Source organism: Monodon monoceros, unplaced genomic scaffold (assembly GCF_005190385.1).
Source record: "Monodon monoceros isolate NGI ecotype Baffin Bay Population unplaced genomic scaffold, NGI_Narwhal_1 Super_Scaffold_13, whole genome shotgun sequence".
Classification (NCBI taxonomy): domain Eukaryota; kingdom Metazoa; phylum Chordata; class Mammalia; order Artiodactyla; family Monodontidae; genus Monodon; species Monodon monoceros.
The window spans coordinates 37910111-37930489 of NW_021703769.1; the positions used below are offsets into that span (position 1 = coordinate 37910111).

A 20379-nucleotide genomic window follows, 5' to 3' on the forward strand; every position below is an offset into this window, starting at 1 on the left:
CAGGCCGTGAATTGAGACCAGTTGATAAAGGCAGCTTTGTCCTGGGTAACTGAGTCTTGCTCCTCATTAGCCCATACTTCTCTCTGACTATGCAAATATCTATTAAATTTTAGACTCTAATGAAGCTAAGCCTTGCTCTGAGCACCTATGGGGACTTGCTTTAAGTCGTGCTTTAGTATTTTCAGTTGGACTAGATGCTAGATGGATGCAATGTTATAAAACCACGTTTGTGCTTAGACATGTTCGGGAAGCCTCAGGACACAGTTCACAGATGTCTCAGCTCTTTACCACTGTACCTCGTGTAAACCTGCATCTCGGACAGCTGGAAACTTGACAGCCCTCGGTTTCAGACCATGTTAGCCCAGGACCAGGTGCGCTCCACAATGCAATGTAAGGTTCTAGATGGACTTAATAAGTGCTGGACTTGATCGTTCCTGTTACAGGAACCTGTAAGCCAGGTGTGAGTGTGGTGCTTTTATCTCTTGTTGGGAGGCATGGAGATAAGGCCCTTGGAGAACTCACCTAGTCAGACCGCCTAAGGCAGGGTGAAATGTGGGAAAGTGCAGCGTGGAGAGGCTGGGAAACCTTCCTTGTAGAGGTGTCTGTGGACTGCATTGTGAAGGATGGGTAGGCTTCTGACAGGTGGGCTGTAAGGAAGAGAGGGCAGGGAGGATGGCGGGAGGCAGTGGGCTCATTTCAGTTCAGGAATAGTCTTGTTTGCAAAGTGAGTGAATGAGGAGTACAAGTCACAGGGCTTGGAGTCAGGTCATGGAGATCCAGAATGCACTGCAAACTGTGTGGCTTCCTCTCGCTGAGAAAGATGAGACAGAATTTCTTCTTTTTTTTTCTAGATAGATGCTTGGTCTGCACTCCTAGCATGCTGAAGCAACAGGTGAGGCCATCCTCCTTTCACATGGTAACCTCTTTAGGAGGAGCAGCACAGAGTAGTTGGTTAAGACTTGGCCACATGCTGGGACTCGCCTGGTGGCACAGTGGTTAAGAATCTGCCTGCCAATGCAGGAGACACGAGTACGAGCCCTGGCCTGGGAAGATCCCACATGCCTTGGAGCAACTAAGCCCGTGTGCCACAACTACTGAGCCTGCGCTCTAGAGCGCGAGCCACAACTACTGAAACCCGCACTCCTAGAGCCCGTGCTCCACAACAAGAGAAGCCACCAAAATGAGAAGCCCATGCACTGCAACGAAGAGTAGCCCCCGCTCGCCACAACTAGAGAAAGCCCGCGTGCAGCAATGAAGACCTGACGCAGCCAAAAATAAATGAATTAATTAATTAATTTTAAAAACTTGGCCACATGCCACTTAATAAATACCCCTTTTCATTTCCTTTTTATGCCATATTTTAAATTTTACGAGAGAATATTACATTAAACAAATACTGACATCAACCAGGTCTCCCGTACTGAACTCTCAGTGGATCATGGCATCCCTACAGCTGGCTAGTAAAATGCTTATGCAGAGACCTGACTCCTTTAATTTTGATCACCCTTTTCAGAGACTGTCAACTCTTTCTTGGTTTGGTTCCAGGCATCATCAATACCATGGATCTTGTATGAGTCTAGGCAGTTCTTGACTGTGGTAAAACCGTTGCTTCTCTGAGTGTTACTTAAAAAATTTGGAGCACTAATAGTTGAGTGGCCACTTTTCGAAGATATATTTTTGACTTGAATGCTTTTAATCTACTCATTTTACTTAGGTACACATGTAAATACTGTCTACCTATTGTGCGATGCAGAGATTGGGGAAACCCAAACTTGAGAACATATTTTCACGAATAGTCTTGACTTTCTAAATGAAACTTACTTGAGCATTATTTTCTGAGCAGCTAAATTTTATACTATACCTTCGGGCAGTTGTACTGACCTACTTCTATAGTAGCTCTTAATTAAAAAAACAAACAAAAAGAAAACTTGCTAAATATATTATTAGAATTGAATTTTTGTTTAAAGTACCTCATTTTCTTAGTTCTGACACATGCAATGAAACTCTGTATAGAAACCCCTCAACTTTTATTCTGGTTAGAACAGCATGAGAGATAGAAGCAACAAGGGGTACTTTATTGGTGCCAAATAATTATTTCCTGCAGCAAATGGTGGTCGTCTCTGAATGTTACTTGGTGTTGATATAGTTAAGGTTATGCCAGCGTTTACAGTACAGTGTGCCTTTATAGTGTGTCCTTCACAACAATCATGGGGAATTGTAGACTTTAAAGCTAATTAAAAGTAGCGTAAAACATATTTTTTTATTTGGACTTAAAACAGATTTTACTTTGAGTTTTTGCCAGAAGCTGGTTTCTATAATAACCCTCCATCACAGGCTTCTAATTCTACTTGGATTTTTTGTTAGAACATGTTTTTGTGACTCAGTTTAGAAATGTTATGTGCTTTTTTCATTTTCATTTGGTGGTCTCTACTCTAGAAAGGATATATTAAAAATTGGGTTTGAAGATGCCTGGTAATTTCAGATGTGTTTGTGTTTTCCTGTAGCACAAGTTCTCTCAGTATAGCAGATCTCTTATTTTTAGATCTTGTATTGTTTGCTTAAAATAACTATATTTCATTCTAGTCACATACATTGTAAAAATGAAGGAAGGCGTTTCATTAAATAGTAATTAACTAAGGCTCTTGTGGATACGTGTGTGGTGGTAGTCAAAACACAAAATTGGTAAATTGTCTTTTCTATGTGACTTTGCTAAAATAGGAAATTAAAGCTTTTTGGTTTTTGTTTTTCTCTCGCCTTGCCTTTAACAAAACTATCCTACTGATTTTACAGTGATAAAAATTTTTAGTGTAAGATAATGTATATCATTCCCTCGAGTGTTTTGGAGGGCTGTACTATGTTGAGGGAGAGGAGAGCAGTGCTCATTTCTAAGTGCCCCTGAGTGACTGAGGGCAAACGCACAGTGAGTGACTTATGTTTGGGAATCTTGTTTTATCTTGCAGAGCTTTTTCACTAAGTTGTAGATGTTGGGGAAATTGGTTTGTTACATCTACCCTGTTAATAAACAGGACTGATACAGAATGGTTTGAAGGTTGGTTTGAAGGTTGTCAGGATTTTTTCTTCCTGTTCCATGTGCTCATTGGAAAAGTGTGGCTTTATCAAATAAAGCCAGACATTCTTTGGTTAAGTACGTAAGTGAAGAGGGCCTTTGGATTTTAATGATCTGAGTGTAGAGATGAGTTTGGTTATTATCTTCCTAATATCAGAAAAAAATATACTAGGCAAAGTAAAAAATATCTATGAAAAATATTTTTTATTTGACTAAAACATATTTTCCTCCTCTGTCAACTAAAGCCAACAGCCGACCTGGAAAAAGCCGCAGCTGTGATCAGGCAGAGTCCTTCTTTCCAGAATTTCCTATAGGTTTAATGTCCCCTGTTGGGTCAGAACAGCCCCCCTTTGGGCCTTCTCAGAAGAGACCTCCTGAGGCCTGGTTTTACTTTTCTTTGGATAAATTGTTTTCAAGTACCTAGGAGAAAGTCATACATGTAATGGGATCATTGTAATATGATAATAATATTTCTCCCTCTTAAAACTAATATTTTAATATTGATTCTATTTGTTTGAAAATTATTAATAATTTCAAAGGAGTCATTTAGCTCCAGGTTTAACCTATGTATCACATTGTTGTAGGTTAATAAATCTTTGATTGATTGATTGATAAAATATCTTTAGCAAATATTACCCAGTTAATAGGCTTCTATTAAGGAGTTTTAAGTACATGTATAGTTGTGTGCCATGAGAATTTAGTAGAAATGCATTGTATTAATGCTGAAACTCTTACCAGTCCTGGCAATGGAAATTCTCATTTTGGAATTTCCATGTAGACTTTTTACCATATCATCGGTTGTCATAGTAGCAGTCTCAGATGAGAATTGTGATTATATACTTTATCAAATGACTGGTTGATGAAAGCTCAATTATTCTAATGTAGTTCAGCCAGAATTCTGAGCCGGCATCTTGCCTGGTTAGGGGAATAATTAACCAACCTAAAGAAGAGAGCCCTTTTTTTCTGTTGAATTATATATATTTTACCTTATTTCACTGATTGTAAGGTGCCATCAGTTGTAAGGTATGCCTTTATTTTATGTACCAATAAGAAAGGGGAGGAGCCTGAAGTTATACTCATAAAATGCCATCAATTATAAGATTCAGCCCAATTTCAGAGATGTTAAAATGTTGCAGTGGGGGAGAAAAAGGAATCTTATAACCAATTAAATGTGGCACATGTCTATATATACATACATAGAGTTTTAATTGGGTTTTGGTTATAATCATAATATTAAGATATAAAGAAAATTATATTAAATAAATCATTATTTCTAACAAACATTATACAGATTCTTTAATTCTAGAAATCTAGAATTGGAAACGATAAGAGATATTGTGTAGTCAACAGCTTTCACACACAGGAAACTTAACATGAGATCACTCAGAGTATATAAAAATTAGCAATTGATTATCTTGTTTACTAAAGGATCTTAAACTTTACGAAAGAATTTATAGTATTTTTTAAAATACCTATCATTGTAGTATCTCATATATTTTATGTGTTCCTCTCAAGATCACCTCATTTAACATATGATAGAGAATGATATGGCATTTAGCTGAGTTGTTTAATAGTCCAAACAAGGTACCCATAGACATAGCTATAATCATCAAATATCATGTTAACTGCTACATGAAATTTTAAAAGAATCGTTGTTCCTGCCTTCAAAGAATTGTCACATTCTACCTTTGGGCATTTTTTCCAAATTTAATGTACAATTTTAAGGTTAACTGGAACTTTGTGTGGTGAATAGGAAATGACTTAGTGAAACAGCCCATGAGCCTCATCCCTCCAGCCACACAGAGGCGTGCCTTGCCCAAGTGTTTGTCTTAGTTACCATCACCCTTGGTGCTAGAATTCAAATTGGGTCATTGTTGAGAGGCCAAATTGAGTTGCTAATGTAGACATTGCTGGGTGGCTCTGGACTAATTGCCACTTTGGACTCTCTCAGGAGGTGGGTACAGCTGGGTATCCACCAACAGGTGGTCTCGAAGTCCATTGGACACCCAGCCTGGAATGTGGGTTCCAGGTGCACACCTGGGCATTGTGTGGGACCTGATCACAATGCACAACAGAGATCTTGATTATTGAACCTTACCTGTAAAATCTGAACAAGAGCCCCAGCAAACCGGAGCCTGCTTGGTGGGGCTGGAGCAAGCCTGCAGATGGATGAAATGTCAGTAGCTGTAAGCCAGGAAGATTAGGAGGGCAGGGAGCCAGATGAATCTTTGGGTTTTTGTGTTTTGGAAAATTGTATCACAAATATTTCCTGCTTTGGGTACAATTGCTACTAATAGTGGAAGTTTACCTTTGCAGAGTGTTTTCAACTTCTATCAAAGTGCTTTCACAAACATGTAATCTTGCCTTCAGGAGAAACCTGAAAGGGATGAGCTAGGTAGAATCACCCCATTTGGCAGATGAGTAGAATGAGGTTTACAGATCCTAAGTAACTAACCCTAGGTTCGCTAGTTATTGGCTCTTTTTTTCCCACTATACGGTGCCGCCAGCGCTTGACTGTATTTATTTCCAAATTTAACATGCATATAGTCTGTTTTCCAGCAACTGTTGCTATCTTTAGGGATTGCCACCATTTTGTCACTTATGTTTTATACCTCCCAAATCAAAACATAACTTTTGCTCAGTACTGAAGAGAAAGATAAGCAAAACTAAAACACTCTTCCGTCATAATTTATCAGGTTATATTACTCTCCTCTGTTAGGTTCTGGAGGTGTCCACCCTGTAGCTGTTTAGGTGTCTTGTAGTAAACCAAATACAAGTCCAGACAAGGAGTGCAAGGTTAGAGCAAGTTAAACAAGAGTTGCCAGCATTGTTAGTTGTTGACATTGCATTTGTTGGTGTTAACCATGAATGGCTGGCTTTCTAATTTTCATTTTACTGGAGAGCCTCTTCTGTTTTTGAGTGGCTTCCTCATGGCTGCTGCGCTCCTGTGTTCCTTCCTGTTACAGTTCCTCTCCATTTCTTCCCAGAAAGTGTCCTCCCATTCTTCTAGCAGTTGCTTCCTGCAGGGTACAGAGTATATATATGTTCATGGTTTTCATATCTGTAAATTCAGACGTGTGTTTTTCTTTTGAAGTAGATTAGAAATATGAAGATAAAGCATTACATAAGATTGTGGGGTAATTACTGTGGGTGAAAACTAGAGCAAGTGGAACAGACACAATTAAGCAAGCAGTCAGGAAATCTGCGCTCTAGTCTGGACATTGCCCCACAACCTTACTGTGGACTTTTCACAAATCCCGTAATCTTCTGGACCCCTAGTTACCTTATCTGTGGGACAGAGTTGATTAAATGATTTCTATAGTCCCTTTTAGTTCCAAACCTTACTCAAGTCCCCAAACTGAGTAAACAAGATTCTGTAATACCAAATAAAGACCGGATGTCTGGCAGACCTTCCAGTGGTGAAGAGGATGATTTGATCTAAGTGAGCTTAATTCTGTTCATAATTTTATTATTATGGGGAATTGAATGGGAAGAGATAAAGGTGATTGAACTTTCCGGCAGTTATAAAATTATCTGAAATCCACTGCTATTCGCTAACCTTTTAAGCTTGGTTCCCAATCTTGCTCACCATTGCATGCCCGACACCTAATACACTGCATGATCAGCATGTTTGTATTTTGAGAATACTTTCATAAAAGATTGATGGGCTTCTTGACTTCACCTATTTATTTACTTTAATAGGGCAAATTAACCATGTCTCATAACAGCTTTAAAATTCAGGACCTGTAGGAACAAGTGGTATGCTAGCCAGAAAGAAATTTTAGACGTGAAATTTGACAGTAGATACCAGGCTGGTATTCTTTATTCTTCAACCCAGTGGGTGATGTTTATGGGTTACAGATTCAATAGATGGGATTTTAACTATTTATATTTAATTTCAAGGGGGGGAAAGAAGCCATAATTTGTGTTTAATGAGATAGACTATAGAAATGAAAGCAGAAAATAAAATGATACAATGAATATTTTGACTATTCAAATTAATCTGCGATTTCCATAACATTTTATTATGTTCTGCATCATGAATTACTCTGAAAGACAGATATGGCTTCTCTTTCCAGAAAAATAAATGCAGACTCCCAATTTTGCATGTGATTTGAGGGGTTTGTTTCATGGGCTCCATTAAGTTGATGCAGCCTTGCCTTCTTCCTTGTCTAGTGGCCCCTAGTCCAAATTCCTGATAGGAAAGAACCCTGGGATGTTAAGCCTTAAAAGTCCTTGGAAATAATCTAGACCAGTGTTACTTAAACTGTGGTCATGAAATCAATGGACTGTATCAAAACCAACATTAAAAAGAAAAGAATAAAACGGAAAATACCAGAGTGTTTCTAAGCATAAGTTTTGTTTTGTGACCTTCTTTCCATCTGTATATAGATATATGTGTTTGTGGGTGTTAGTACCAGGTCTGAATACAAAATGGATTTCTTACTGTGGATTGAGGGTAAAGTTTGAGAAACACTCATCAATTCTGGATGAACCTCTTCATTGTGTAGGCGCTTTAAAGGCTAAATGATGTGTTCCGACACTCTCCCTCCCTCCCCCTCCCAACACACACACACAGCTCTTTAATTTTTAGTGGCTGAGCCAGGACTGAACTAGACTATTTGATTGCTAATTGTGCTGTACCACAGTGCTAATTTTTTGAAATAGAATTTGAAGTAGATTATTTAAAAATATTAGGTGGTTCATCTGTTTCACACTTGGCATTTTTTAATCCTTTATTTTTCCCACTAATTGTCTCTGTCACTGCCCTTTAAAATAATTTGGGCTTGAGCTTCTTTTCCTGAAAATTGAAAAATATTTGGGGACCTCTCAGTTGGCTGTCTACACATCTGAATCATAGAATTTGACACTTAGGGGCTGATCAGAATTTCAGAACAAGACATGAAGGTTCAAAATTAAATTATTTTTAATTATTTGTCCATTCACTTGAATGTGAAACGCGGCTCCAGATGTTGATACCGGAACATTGGGAAGACCTTGTAACATTCCCTTAGTCATGTGTATGAGGTTTTCTCAAACTTGAATGTAATATAGATTACTTGGAGAGTTTTGTTAAAATACAGATCCTGATGCAGAGTCTGGCTGAGGCCATGGGTTCTAACAGGCTCCCAGGAGGTGCTGCTGCTGCTCCTTCGACCACACGTGCAGTAGCAGGGACCTTATATTAACTGTCTTATTATCGTGGGAAGAAACGGTGGCTCTCAGTAAGCTTTTCATTGTCTTGATTTTGTTCACATTTTCATGCCTTTCCAAATTGGCTACAAAAATTAAAATATCTTTCTTGTTTTTTAAAAAACTGGATTATTTTTTGTAGTTAAAAACATGTCTTTAGGGCTTCCCTGGTGGCGCAGTGGTTGAGAGTCCGCCTGCCGATGCGGGGGACACGGGTTCGTGCCCCGGTCCGGGAGGATCCCACGTGCGGTGGAGCGGCTGGGCCCATGAGCCATGGCCGCTGAGCCTGAGCGTTCGGAGCCTGTGCTCCGCAATGAGAGAGGCCACAACAGTGAGAGGCCCACGTACTGCAAAAAAAAAGAGAAAAATGTCTTTAAAACAGCCGTGCTCATGGGTCCTCACATCCATGAATAAGGACAGGGCCCCTCTTTGCAGCACTGTTCTAGGTGATTCCAGTTTAATAAATATTTCCAAGCTTCTCCACAAAACTTAATTTTCTAAATAACTGAAACTTAATTTTATAAAGAACATTTTCTAAAATATTATATAATTTTCTTTCTTAAACTATTACGTGCACTTTTTCCTTTATTCTAGCGGTATAAGAGCAGTGTTTTTTGGAGGCTTCTGGTGAAGGGTGTTGAACTATATGCAAAATGAATAAAAACCACAAAACTTCTAAGTTATTGTGTTTGTCTTTAATGCTTTTTGTCTGTTTTGGCTTTCCAGCTGCTGGTAAGTCTGTCTCAAAACCCTTCATTTCCCTTCCATTCTAATTGATTACTTCTGACCTGAAGGAGCCAGCTACTAGGTTTGTTAGAAGTACACAGGGAATTAATCCCAGTCAAAAGGAGCTCCCTGTCCTGGGGACTTCCCTAGGATGGTGATGGTCAGGAAGTTCAGTAGCACTTGAGCAGGAGAGAAATCCTTTGGTTTTAATCATATTCTGAAAAGTTAGCTCTAATAGAAACTCACTTGTTTCTTCTTTGTGCCTTTCTCCATGTTTCTTTCTCTCTGTTTCTCTCTCTCTCTCTCTCACACACACACACACACACACACACACACACACACACACATTGTGTGGTGAAGTGTGTTTGCAGGCAATTGGAAGTGTGTGTGTGTGTGTGTGTGTGTGTTAGCCCTATGACTGGGAATACGGTACTTGTAGTAAATACGTGGCACTTAAGGGTTTGTACGAAATGGGGGTGAACAACCTGTGCTAAAGACCATGGTTCTCTTTGCACACAGTCCGTCCTGCAGTGGCTTTGTAAACAGGTTTAAGAATAATAATGATGACAATAAAGAGGATATTCCTTGGTTCAGTTTAGTGATTCCAGGTCCCAGGGATTTAAAGTCTGATTTTAGTTGTGTTATCTTTAGTAGATTGTCGGTTATAACAGCAACCAAAGCTCCCATTTGTTGGGCCTTCGCTCTCAGGAACTCATTATTCAGATGGATGTGGTGCAGCAAGCAGGGCTGTGGTCATGAAGGTGCATCAGGTGGGGGCAGCACGTGGCTGCCGCCCTTCAAGCCAGTAGGAGTGATAGTGCTTCATTCTCCTCATTAGGCCCCCCTAGAAATGTATGTGCATGTGTGGAACCTGCAGCAGGTGTGGTTTTTCCTTACTCAGCAAAGCTAGAAACGTTGGAGGATTCACATCTATAAAAACCATGTAGTAGTAGTACTGTTCTGATTCAAAGCCGAGAGAACCTGTTTGCATCTTAACTGTGCAGCATGTATCATTTTGGGTAGCCTTATGATTGGTTTTGTGTTAGAATTTGTGAATTACACTCTTTAAAACTGTGATGAGGCTAAATGTAACCATAACATTTAGGTTGAATTTTTTTGAAGTCCTAAACAGGGCCCCATTTCACATATTTTTAGTGAATTACAACCTTTAAACACTGATTACCAGATTTGTCTCATTTGAATCTTATTTTTACATCCAGAAAGTGTCTTATGTTTCAGTGCAGCTAAACCTACTGGTATCATTTTAGTCTAATTAACAGTACTTTGTGATCTGGGATTCCTGTCAAAGATCATTATAGGAGCTAGAAAACACTGGGGGGTAAAATGAACACATGACCTCATCTCTTATTTGTACTAGACTATAACTTGCATTCAAAGAGACTAAAAAAGGAAAAAGAAAAATTTCATTCCTTTCCATTAAGCTGTAATAAATGTGTTTAATATGGTTTTGCTATTAATAATCCCTTTTAGCTGGTAGAATGGAAGATTTTGTTTGAAGTAGTAGAATGCTGCCGGGATAAAGATTTTACTAGAAACAGTAGATATCAGTCCCTGCTTGTTTAACTGGGGGAATAAAAATGCACATCTACTGAAGAAAAATCTGTGGACATAAACTCTTCTCTTCCTGTTTTCAAATATATCTCATAGGTTGTTTATCTTATTTAAATGTACAATAATATAGTAGCCAAGAGAATGCAACTGCTGTTCCTTTAATATCAGAACTATGCACACTACAATAGGTGTCACTGTTTTGCTTGGTCCAATCATGACTGGTGACTTCAGCTATTGGCTCCGAGCACTGGCTGTCTGACTCCATCTGCAGGGCTGTAATACCTACTCTCCTCCGATCCATTCACCACACAACTTCAGCTGGCCGAACAGACTCACGCGGCTCCAGCACATCTTGCTAACCTAATTCAGAAAACAAGTGCTACGGCTCTCTGCCTGTCACCTTCGCGCAGTGTAGCATTTTCAGGTGATCTAGGAAACTGGGTTATTTTTGTGAGCAAATAAGAGAAACAGGAATCATGATGGGGATGTATTTAACAGACCCAGTACTGGATAAAACTTAAAGCCAGTTTCTAATTCAACATAGTAAAAAGGTCACCTTGCCCGGCTGAGAAAAGAAGCAAAATATCAGCTTGCTGGTCCCTGCTCTCATCTTAGCTCGTGCTAGCCTCTTTTCCTTGATGCTCACACCGATTTGGAATATCTGGCTATAAAGAGAGACCTACTGTACTCATGGTAGATGACAAGGAAAAGAACATGAAATGTCTCACCTTCTTCTTGATGCTTCCAGAGACGGTAAAGAACAGGTCCAAGAAAAGCTCGAAGAAAACAAATCCCAGCAGTAGCAGCAGCAGCAGTAGCAGCAGCAGCAGCAGCAAGTTGCCTCCAGTTTGTTATGAAATAATTACCTTGAAGACTAAAAAAAAGAAGAAGATGGCTGCTGATATATTCCCCCGAAAAAAACCAGCCAACTCCAGCAGCACCACTGTCCAGCAGTACCACCAGCAGAATCTCAGTAACAACAACCTTATTCCGGCCCCGAATTGGCAGGGTCTTTATCCCACCATTAGAGAGAGGTAAGTGCCGGGCCAGCATATTTACTTTAAAAGTTTTCCTGTGTTGAAGTTTCTGCTTTTGCACAACGTGTAATGTATTTTAACATAAATCTGTGTTTCCTCTTTTCCCAGAAGCTTTATTGGTAATGGAAAACTGCCTTGTATCTTTTCCAGAATAGTACAGCTCTTTTCCTCTTAGATAAAAATGTTTTTGTAAGCTGTAACATTTAGGTGACAGGGTTGTGTCTGTGGGTTATAGAAGATAGAAACCTTTTATTTGTCCTTAAGTCTGAAGAAAAGTTTGGATAACTTTTTTTTTTTAAACTTCAGTTACTTCCATGTGTTTGCAGTGATTACAGACGCAGTTGTATAGTTGGAACCTTTGTTTGTAGCTTTACCCTGAAGTTATTAAACTGTTGTTTAGCTTGTGAATCTTTTGTGGGTTTTGTATGTTGGGGAGGGGGTGTTAAAACGCTGTGAATTAATGAATTGCCTCTGTTTACAGAAATGCAGTGATGTTCAATAATGATTTGATGGCAGATGTACATTTTGTGGTTGGGCCACCAGGTGGGACTCAGCGGTTGCCAGGACACAAAGTAAGCAACAGATGCATTACTCGTTTAGTACTGAGATTTACAAAGAGGGACCCTCTCCGTGAGCCTGGAACTTGGGGTGGGCAGCTTGCCAATGGCAGGCAGTGCGTGTTTCACCCGATCACAGAGAAAGCGCAGCGTCTCCAGAGGGCCTTGGCCACGCTTAATTTTTTTCTTTGTTTCCTTTTACCCTGCTTTATGTCTCACACAAAAACATGCCCTCTTAACTCTACAGTCACGGGAAGTTGTTGTGATAGGTTAGGAAAGTCATATGTTTACCCTTCTCCGAGAAATCTGTTAGATAAGCTTTTATTTTATTTATTTTATAATGAGGGAACTTGAGCATCAGTCTGTTAAAGCCTTGATAATTAGCAGCATAGAGACTGGTTTGCGTGAACTTCTGTCTTTTGCTTTCATGGCCAGATCCACTGTACCTTGGCTTTGTCAGTAGAGCAGGTGTTACGTGCTCTGTGTCCACTAAAGCTGATTGCTCAGAGTTGTTTTTCTGGATTGATTTGCTGAAAATGTTTTCAATTTAGTGCATGAAATAAGATTTCCCTTTCTCCACAGTATGTTTTAGCTGTTGGGAGCTCTGTTTTCCATGCAATGTTTTACGGAGAACTTGCCGAGGACAAAGATGAAATCCGTATACCAGATGTCGACCCTGCTGCTTTTCTCGCTATGCTGAAGTAAGCATCTTGCGTATGTTTGGAAAGAGTTTGTTTATGCTGTTTTTGTGCTCTTATGGCTTCACAGTTAAGTATAACTTCCAGGTAATAGAAAAGAGAGACTGATGAAGAAAGTGGATGCTGCTTACCTTGTAAGTGTTTTTGATGAAAACTCCTGTGCATCTTTCATGGGGAGCATGTGGAATGAAGCAGGCGTTTACAATCACACCTTGACATGGAATTTGGGGGCAAGTGGCACGTACAGTGATTTCATTTTTAATGACTTATAATTAAAGAAAAAGAACTTTCTGGTGTGTTATCTAATAGAGCATGTTCTCTCTGAAAGTATTGTGTGTGAAGAAGTCTTTAAAAAGACATAAATTATATTTTTGCTTCACAATTTCAGAAATTATATACATTATTTAAATACTACCAGTTAGGAGGTTTTTAAGTTTTCTAGGAGTTATTGTCTCCTATCAGCAATTATAAAACTTATTATCTGTTGAAATTGATCTTGATGCACACATACATACACATGCTGTCACATGAAGTCAGATACTATTTCTCAAGGATAAGAGACATTTGCGTTTTGTAGTAGAGGAGAAATTTTTGAAAGATGAATAATTTTCTATAGATGTATATGGATTTGTTCAGAAAAACTTTAATTGGTCATACAGAAATGTAAAGTTATAAGATATAAATTTATTTAAAAAATAGTTTTCTCTCTCCTGGGTCTTTTTCAGAATCTAGTAAATGTTTACCAGATAAATAGAATCCACTTCTGTGACCTGTGTTGGTGCTGGACAGTGAGATAGTCTACTGTGTGGTTAGGGTCCAGTGATTATTCTAAGTAATGTTTAGGTGATTTTTCTTGATTCTTATTCTAGCACACCAAAGTGTACCAGAGTTCAAGGTTACCTGCTGCTGTGGGGATTTTGAGTCACTGGAATAAATTACAATGTTTGTTGAAAAAAATTATTCATTGGCTCAACAAGTTGGACAGTAATCCCACAAACATTTAAAATGTTGATATATATTGCCTTCTCCCTACTGAAAAATAAGTATTATAGTTAGTTCCAGAACTTTAAAGTGTTTAATTCTTTATGTGTAGTATAGTTTTGAAATCCATTTGTTGCTCTCTAGAACTTTCATAGTGGGAGATAGGGAAATTAAAGGCAAGTGAGCACGTAAAGTACCAAAACATAAACTAATCCGCTACTTTTAACGAACAGACACTTTGTGACCTTGGTAATGTTTTAGAGATATACATACAGAACTCAGTTTTACCTGTAGCGATCTTTGTGTGTTGTTTTTTCCCCAGTGAAGTTAGCTTTGTATATGTGACGTTATTTCTGTTGCAGAGGAGAATGCTGACACTAGTTCGGCATTTTGTCATCACTGTAGTCAAGTAGACTGTTGTGTTGCCGCAGATATGTGTACATAATTAGGAAACCCAAGTATGAGTCACAAAATTCCGTTTCACGTAAGCCATTTGATGCATCATTTGACAGGCATCTTTTCTTATAAATGTGTTGCCTAGAATATATCTTGATACAGCTTTTTAAAATTATATGAGCAGTCCACATAAAGTGGTAAGAATCAGAAATGTATCAGGTGCCATTTACTGTCATGCTGGGCTTGATCAGCACAGTGTAGTTGCCTGGGATAGCGGAGGCCAGGTTTTCCTCACCCCTGCATTGTGGGTGAGTAGCCAGTACTACTGGAAAGGGGGCTGTCAAGAAAAAGGGAAGACTGCTCACTTGCCAGTTCTAGGGTAAGAGCTACAAAGTGCCGACCGTGCTGCAGAATCCTCCCCATGGTCCTGGTGCTGCAGGTATTTAGTCGAGCAGTCTTGCCATCTTGCCAGTGGCTGGCTTAGTCTATCAGAAAAGAGTAAGGGCTTCCTGGGAGAAAAAATTCAGGTTCCATTCATGATTGTGGCCATTTTTCTCATTGCCATCCTTATATTTTTGTACTTTGTTACAGAAGCTATTGCTTATTTCCTGTTATATGTGTTTCAGTAAGGAAAATGTCACAGCAAGTAGCTAGAAACATTTTTTAATTATGTGATTAGTATGTATTTTTTACTCATGTGCAGTTCGTACTATCTCTCAGCCACAGCATCTAAAAGAAGCAGATGATTTCTGTCTTTACATAGCATCTTGGGAGATTGACACTGTCCCCCAAAACAGTAAGAAGTGTCTTATCTCCTGAAATGGGGACACTTCACAGAAGCACACAAATAGTGCATACTTAGACTTTCTTAACTTTGTGTTTTAATTAAGTGTGTCTGGAAATAATGTATTCTTTAATTCTGAAGGTGGAAGGAATGTGTGGGGGAGAAGAAAGAATTTAGAGTTAAAAAAAAAAAAAGCCAGATACAAAGCCTGCGTTGGATTCTATGTAAACTTAACCGGAAGATAGCATTGGAGCCCATATTTAAAAATCTATTGAACTTGGAACTACTTGAAAAATATCTTAAGATCAGGTTTTGTTTTGTGTTTAAGGAAAATCCAAGTCATTCTTATATAAAAGCGTCAAGATGCAATCATTGCTAACATTACAGTATTGATATTAAAGATACTTGTTTCCATCTGAATTTGCAGAAAAATTTTTAAGTAAGTCTGCATACATATATTTCTCCTAAAACATATAGGGGTTATTTTAACTAAATATAGTATAGTATATATAATAGAATTTTGCTATATTTTTTCCTCATATTCACTATTTTTGATTTCAGCCCTTTCTTAAACGTTTTAGTATCCTCTATATTTTGTAGCTTTAAAATAGAGGCTAGAATGGTTACATGAAGTTAATGTCTTTAATTATACAAACTTTCAACTTTCTAAGTTGAAATATTAATAACTTATGAATGTATTTCAGATGTTGTTTTTTTTTTTGTTTGTTTGTTTGTTTTTTTTTTGCGGTACGCGGCCCTCTCACTGTTGTGGCCTCTCCCGTTGCGGAGCACAGGCTCTGGACACACGGGCTCAGCGGCCATGGCTCACGGGCCTAGCCGCTCCGCGGCATGTGGGATCTTCCCGGACCGGGGCACGAACCCGTGTCCCCTGCATCGGCAGGCGGACTCTCAACCACTGCGCCACCAGGGAAGCCCTCAGATGTTGTTTTAACGTCTAATCATGTTTGTAATAGCTGTTACATAAGATTTTCTTGGAACTAACTTGAAAGTAGTTACATCTTTTCTCACTGGACACGCTCATTTTTGTGAAAATTCCGTTTACATGCAGCGCTTTTTCTTGCAGATACATCTATTGTGATGAAATTGACTTGGCTGCTGACACAGTCTTGGCCACTCTTTATGCTGCCAAAAAGTACATCGTCCCTCACCTTGCCCGGGCCTGCGTCAATTTCCTGGAGACCAGCCTGAGCGCCAAGAACGCCTGTGTCCTCCTGTCCCAGAGCTGCCTGTTTGAGGAACCGGACCTGACCCAGCGGTGCTGGGAGGTGATCGACGCCCAGGCCGAGCTCGCTCTCAAGTCTGAGGGGTTCTGTGATATTGACTTCCAGACACTAGAAAGTATCCTCCGCAGGGAAACTCTGAATGCCAAAGAAATTGTGGTTTTCGAGGCAGCTCTCAACTGGGCTGAAGTGGAATGCCAGCGACAAGATCTGGCTTTGAGCATTGAAAACAAGCGCAAGGTCCTCGGGAAGGCGCTTTACTTGATCCGCATCCCGACCATGGCCCTGGACGATTTTGCAAACGGTGCTGCACAGTCTGGAGTCTTAACTCTGAACGAGACGAATGACATCTTCCTTTGGTACACCGCGGCCAAGAAGCCCGAGCTGCAGTTCGTGAGCAAAGCCCGCAAGGGCCTCGTCCCGCAGCGCTGCCACCGTTTCCAGTCGTGCGCCTACCGGAGCAACCAGTGGCGCTACCGGGGCCGCTGCGACAGCATCCAGTTCGCCGTTGACAAGAGGGTGTTCATCGCGGGCTTCGGGCTGTACGGCTCCAGCTGCGGCTCAGCCGAGTACAGTGCCAAGATCGAACTCAAGCGGCAGGGTGTCGTCCTGGGGCAGAACTTGAGCAAGTACTTCTCAGACGGCTCCAGCAACACCTTCCCCGTGTGGTTTGAGTACCCGGTGCAGATTGAGCCAGACACCTTCTACACGGCCAGCGTGATCCTGGACGGCAATGAGCTCAGCTACTTTGGACAGGAAGGCATGACAGAAGTTCAGTGTGGCAAAGTCACTGTCCAGTTCCAGTGCTCGTCGGACAGCACCAACGGCACTGGGGTGCAGGGGGGTCAGATCCCCGAACTTATATTCTACGCTTGAGCACGCTTCCCGGAGCAGTGCAGGCTCTGAGGTGCACACCACACTCCTGCTTGCTTGATGCTTAGCTCAGCTGCAGATACGCAATCAGCGCAGGTAATTTGTAATGAACGGAGCTGTAGGCAGGTTCTAATTTCTTTCAACCTTTTAATTATGTACAGACAAAAATGCAGCATTCAGCTTTTAACTCTATGCCTAAAAGAGCCAAGTTCTCGTCAAGGCTTGTGGTTCTTAGAGTTGGATCTATACATCTGGGGAGATTTTGAGTTCTTTTCCAACTGCCCCACTGACCTCCCAGTTTTGTCCCTCTTAGGACAATTTTCAGATCACCTCAAATTCCCTTTTGGGCTTTATTTTAAATAGGAATAAATAGTCTAAAATAACAATAACAAGAATTATTTTTAAACAGAGCCCTTCACTTCCCAAAAAACAGATAAACCTCAGTGTACAATTTTGAAAGACGTTTTGCTTGGTAATTAATAATTTAGAAAGTAGACAGTAGTCACCTTTACCTTCTTATTTTATTTCCTTTTAAATATTTTACTTTTGGGCATTGCTTTTTCTTAAATCCTAAATTCATAAGATTGTTAAGTTTTAAACTGCAAAGTGTCAATGTAAAGTAAGCAAGTAAGAAATTGGAAGTTTTAGGTCATGACTTTTGCTACAGACAGATTTATATTCTTTTAGTTTAGAAGACAGAATATTGCAGTACAGAGGCTTCTTTTAGAAGTAACTAAATTATAAAATTTTATTGTCATTAGGAAAAAGTTGCAGGCCTATTAATTTAAACTAAAACGGTTTTAAAAGGAAGCCTAAAAAAGTCCCATACGACAGATAGTTTAATTGATGGCAAATTATAATGCAGAGTTTGAAAAAGTCAGACCGTTTTCCCTGCTTAGCTTCTGATCCCTGCCATTTGCTGGTTTTCAAAAGTTGTACTGTATAGAATTCCTATTCCCTTTTTCCCATGAAAAGAGGACCAAACAATTCTTTAGATGAATGGAATAACAATTAGTTTTGTAGCACCACATGTTAATGTAATAAGATATTTTATTCATTGATTTTTTTCTTAATCTGTAATGTATTTCACCGCATCTACTTTGACCACATTGTATCTTCTTAGTTAATTATAATTCTGTCCTGTTCCTGGACTGCTAGAATCTGGCCTCTGGCCATCTTAAAGTGCCAATATATGCCTGCAGGGTTTTTAGAAAATGGTCTAGAGCGATACACCTGGTGATACCTAATATTCACTGCCTCAGCATCACATCCAGCTCTCTTATTTGTCCACGGATAATGTACACAAAGGAGGGAAAAGCTCATCAGAACATTCTCCTTCAGCGAAGGCTTGTGCTGGCCTAGTGCCCGCGACCCTGGTGGTGCCCACTGTGTTCACTCCCAGTTGAAGTATCCATGTGTTTCTGGGCAGCTTTTCTGCCCAGCGTGATCCTGAGATGGCTTCCCCGCCACCCAGAGTGTGGTCACTGGCCGCCTCCTTCTCCTGCTCTGTGAGCCCGAAGCTGGCTCTGGAGCAGGGGTTAGTCCTGGGGTGGGTGTGTGCGTGGGTGCCCGTGCGCGTTCAGGTGCGTGCCAGCTCAGGAACTATCTCCTCCCTGCCTGGTCAGTGAGGGCTGGGACAGAAATGGTCCCCCTGCTGGCCCCAGCTGGGCCCCAGTGAGTGACTGCCTGTGCTTCTGGGCCACTTTTCCCCCTGTAGACATGGGCTTGTTGCTTCGGCTGGCTTCCCTGATGGAGGAGAACACTGGATTATGGGAAATGTTTTAATCACCTTTACCATTACCTATGTCTGTTAGCGTAGATGATCAAAAGCTACTACGGTGATTATAGATGAGTATTCCCAGGACAACTTTCCAAAATTATCTAACAATTATTTCTTATTAGCAAGATGACAGTAGTTTTGGCAAACTATGAAATAAAGGTACGTTTTCAATTTAAAAAATACTTCTACGAAGGGTTTTATTTATAAATTATGGTTAAACATTTCGGTAACTCATAGTTACCTTGCAAATTGGTAGACTATATACCTAATTGGAAGGCACTAATTTTGAAGCCAGAGGAGAAGAAACTTTATTTAGCACTGATTTCATCATATCAGATTGTTGGCGATGGGTGTGATAACCTTAGAGTGAAGTTTGTTCATTCAGTAACACCCATGGTCAGTGCTCCTGTTAGTAGCTGCCCTCCAGAGGCTGGGGAACCGCTGGGTGAGAGCCACGTGAGATCCTGTACACTAGGTGTGGAAGAACTTAATTTTATATTAATTGCTATCACCTGAAAAAGAAAAAAAACAAAACCCATCCATCATCTGATTGGCTGGTGCCAAGATCTGTGGGTTAAATTTGAAAGTTGTATTTAAAACAAGAAAATTTTATCTTTTAAATCCTATTCTCCCTTCTGCATTTTCAGTGACATGGAATTAAGGCTAATGTGCTTGCTTTATTTTCTTTGGTAATCTCAAATTTTGTAGCTTTTAAAACTAGAAACCATTGTTCTGACAAGGCGGGCGACTGTAGTGTATAAACGCAACTTTATTGAACAATGCCCTATAGATGCTTTTCCCAATGTACCTGGCAGTCTTTGTCATTGTTTATATCCTGGGGATAAGGGGAGCTAGGCTAGCAGTTCTAATGTAACATTCTTTAAGCATATCTTAATATAGTATTTAAGTAAATGGTCTAATTTCTACATAACTGTTGCACTGAACTGTCTTTTTTTTTAAGGTGTTTAAATAAGCTCGCTAATTCAAGACACTAGCCACTTGTGCATCAGAGTGCTTGAATTCAGTAGCTTACAGCATTATTTATGAAGGAAAAATATATAAATATGAAGTACCTCATGTTGAATGTTATTGTACTGTATTTTTAATGTAACAGTGCAGATCTTGTTAGACACATGAATGTATATAATCATGTTAAGTGAAAATAAAATAAAACTGGTTCATAGATTTGTTTTCCTTAGCATTTTTGTAGGTCCCTTGAAATAGTAAAAAAAAAAAAACTCATTCTGGCACTTTTGGTTCCACTTATATTTTACAGAGATGGTTTTTTCAGGAGCATTTGTTTGCTAAGTTATTTACATATCCTTGATCCCTAAAGAAGTGAAAATCTGAGGCAAAAGCATAAAAGAACAATGAATATGTTAATCAGTTGCATTGTGGAAAGCCTGACTGTTAAGTTGATGAGAGGGAGTGAATGAAGTTGATGAGAGGGAGTGAATGGATACATTTATATTCC

At 39.7% G+C, this 20379-nt stretch overlaps 1 protein-coding gene across 5 annotated transcripts in view; it reads left to right on the forward strand.

Moving 5' to 3' along the window:
- The window catches only part of BTBD3 (BTB domain containing 3), a 39139-nt gene extending 19051 nt beyond the window's left edge, over positions 1 to 20088 (forward strand). Inside the window, exons 1-5 of one of the 5 annotated variants that reach the window (XM_029222158.1) lie at positions 851 to 892; positions 11307 to 11592; positions 12077 to 12167; positions 12735 to 12853; positions 16096 to 17390. In XM_029222158.1, the coding sequence (XP_029077991.1) occupies positions 11450 to 11592; positions 12077 to 12167; positions 12735 to 12853; positions 16096 to 17128 (1386 nt within the window). In that variant the 5' untranslated portion in view covers positions 851 to 892; positions 11307 to 11449 and the 3' untranslated portion in view covers positions 17129 to 17390. Of the gene's footprint in view, positions 1 to 850; positions 893 to 10954; positions 11593 to 12076; positions 12168 to 12734; positions 12854 to 16095 lie in introns of those variants that run through there. The other 4 variants (XM_029222160.1, XM_029222156.1, XM_029222157.1 and 1 more) reach the window with 4 other exon arrangements.
- Positions 20089 to 20379: the final 291 nt, after the last annotated feature.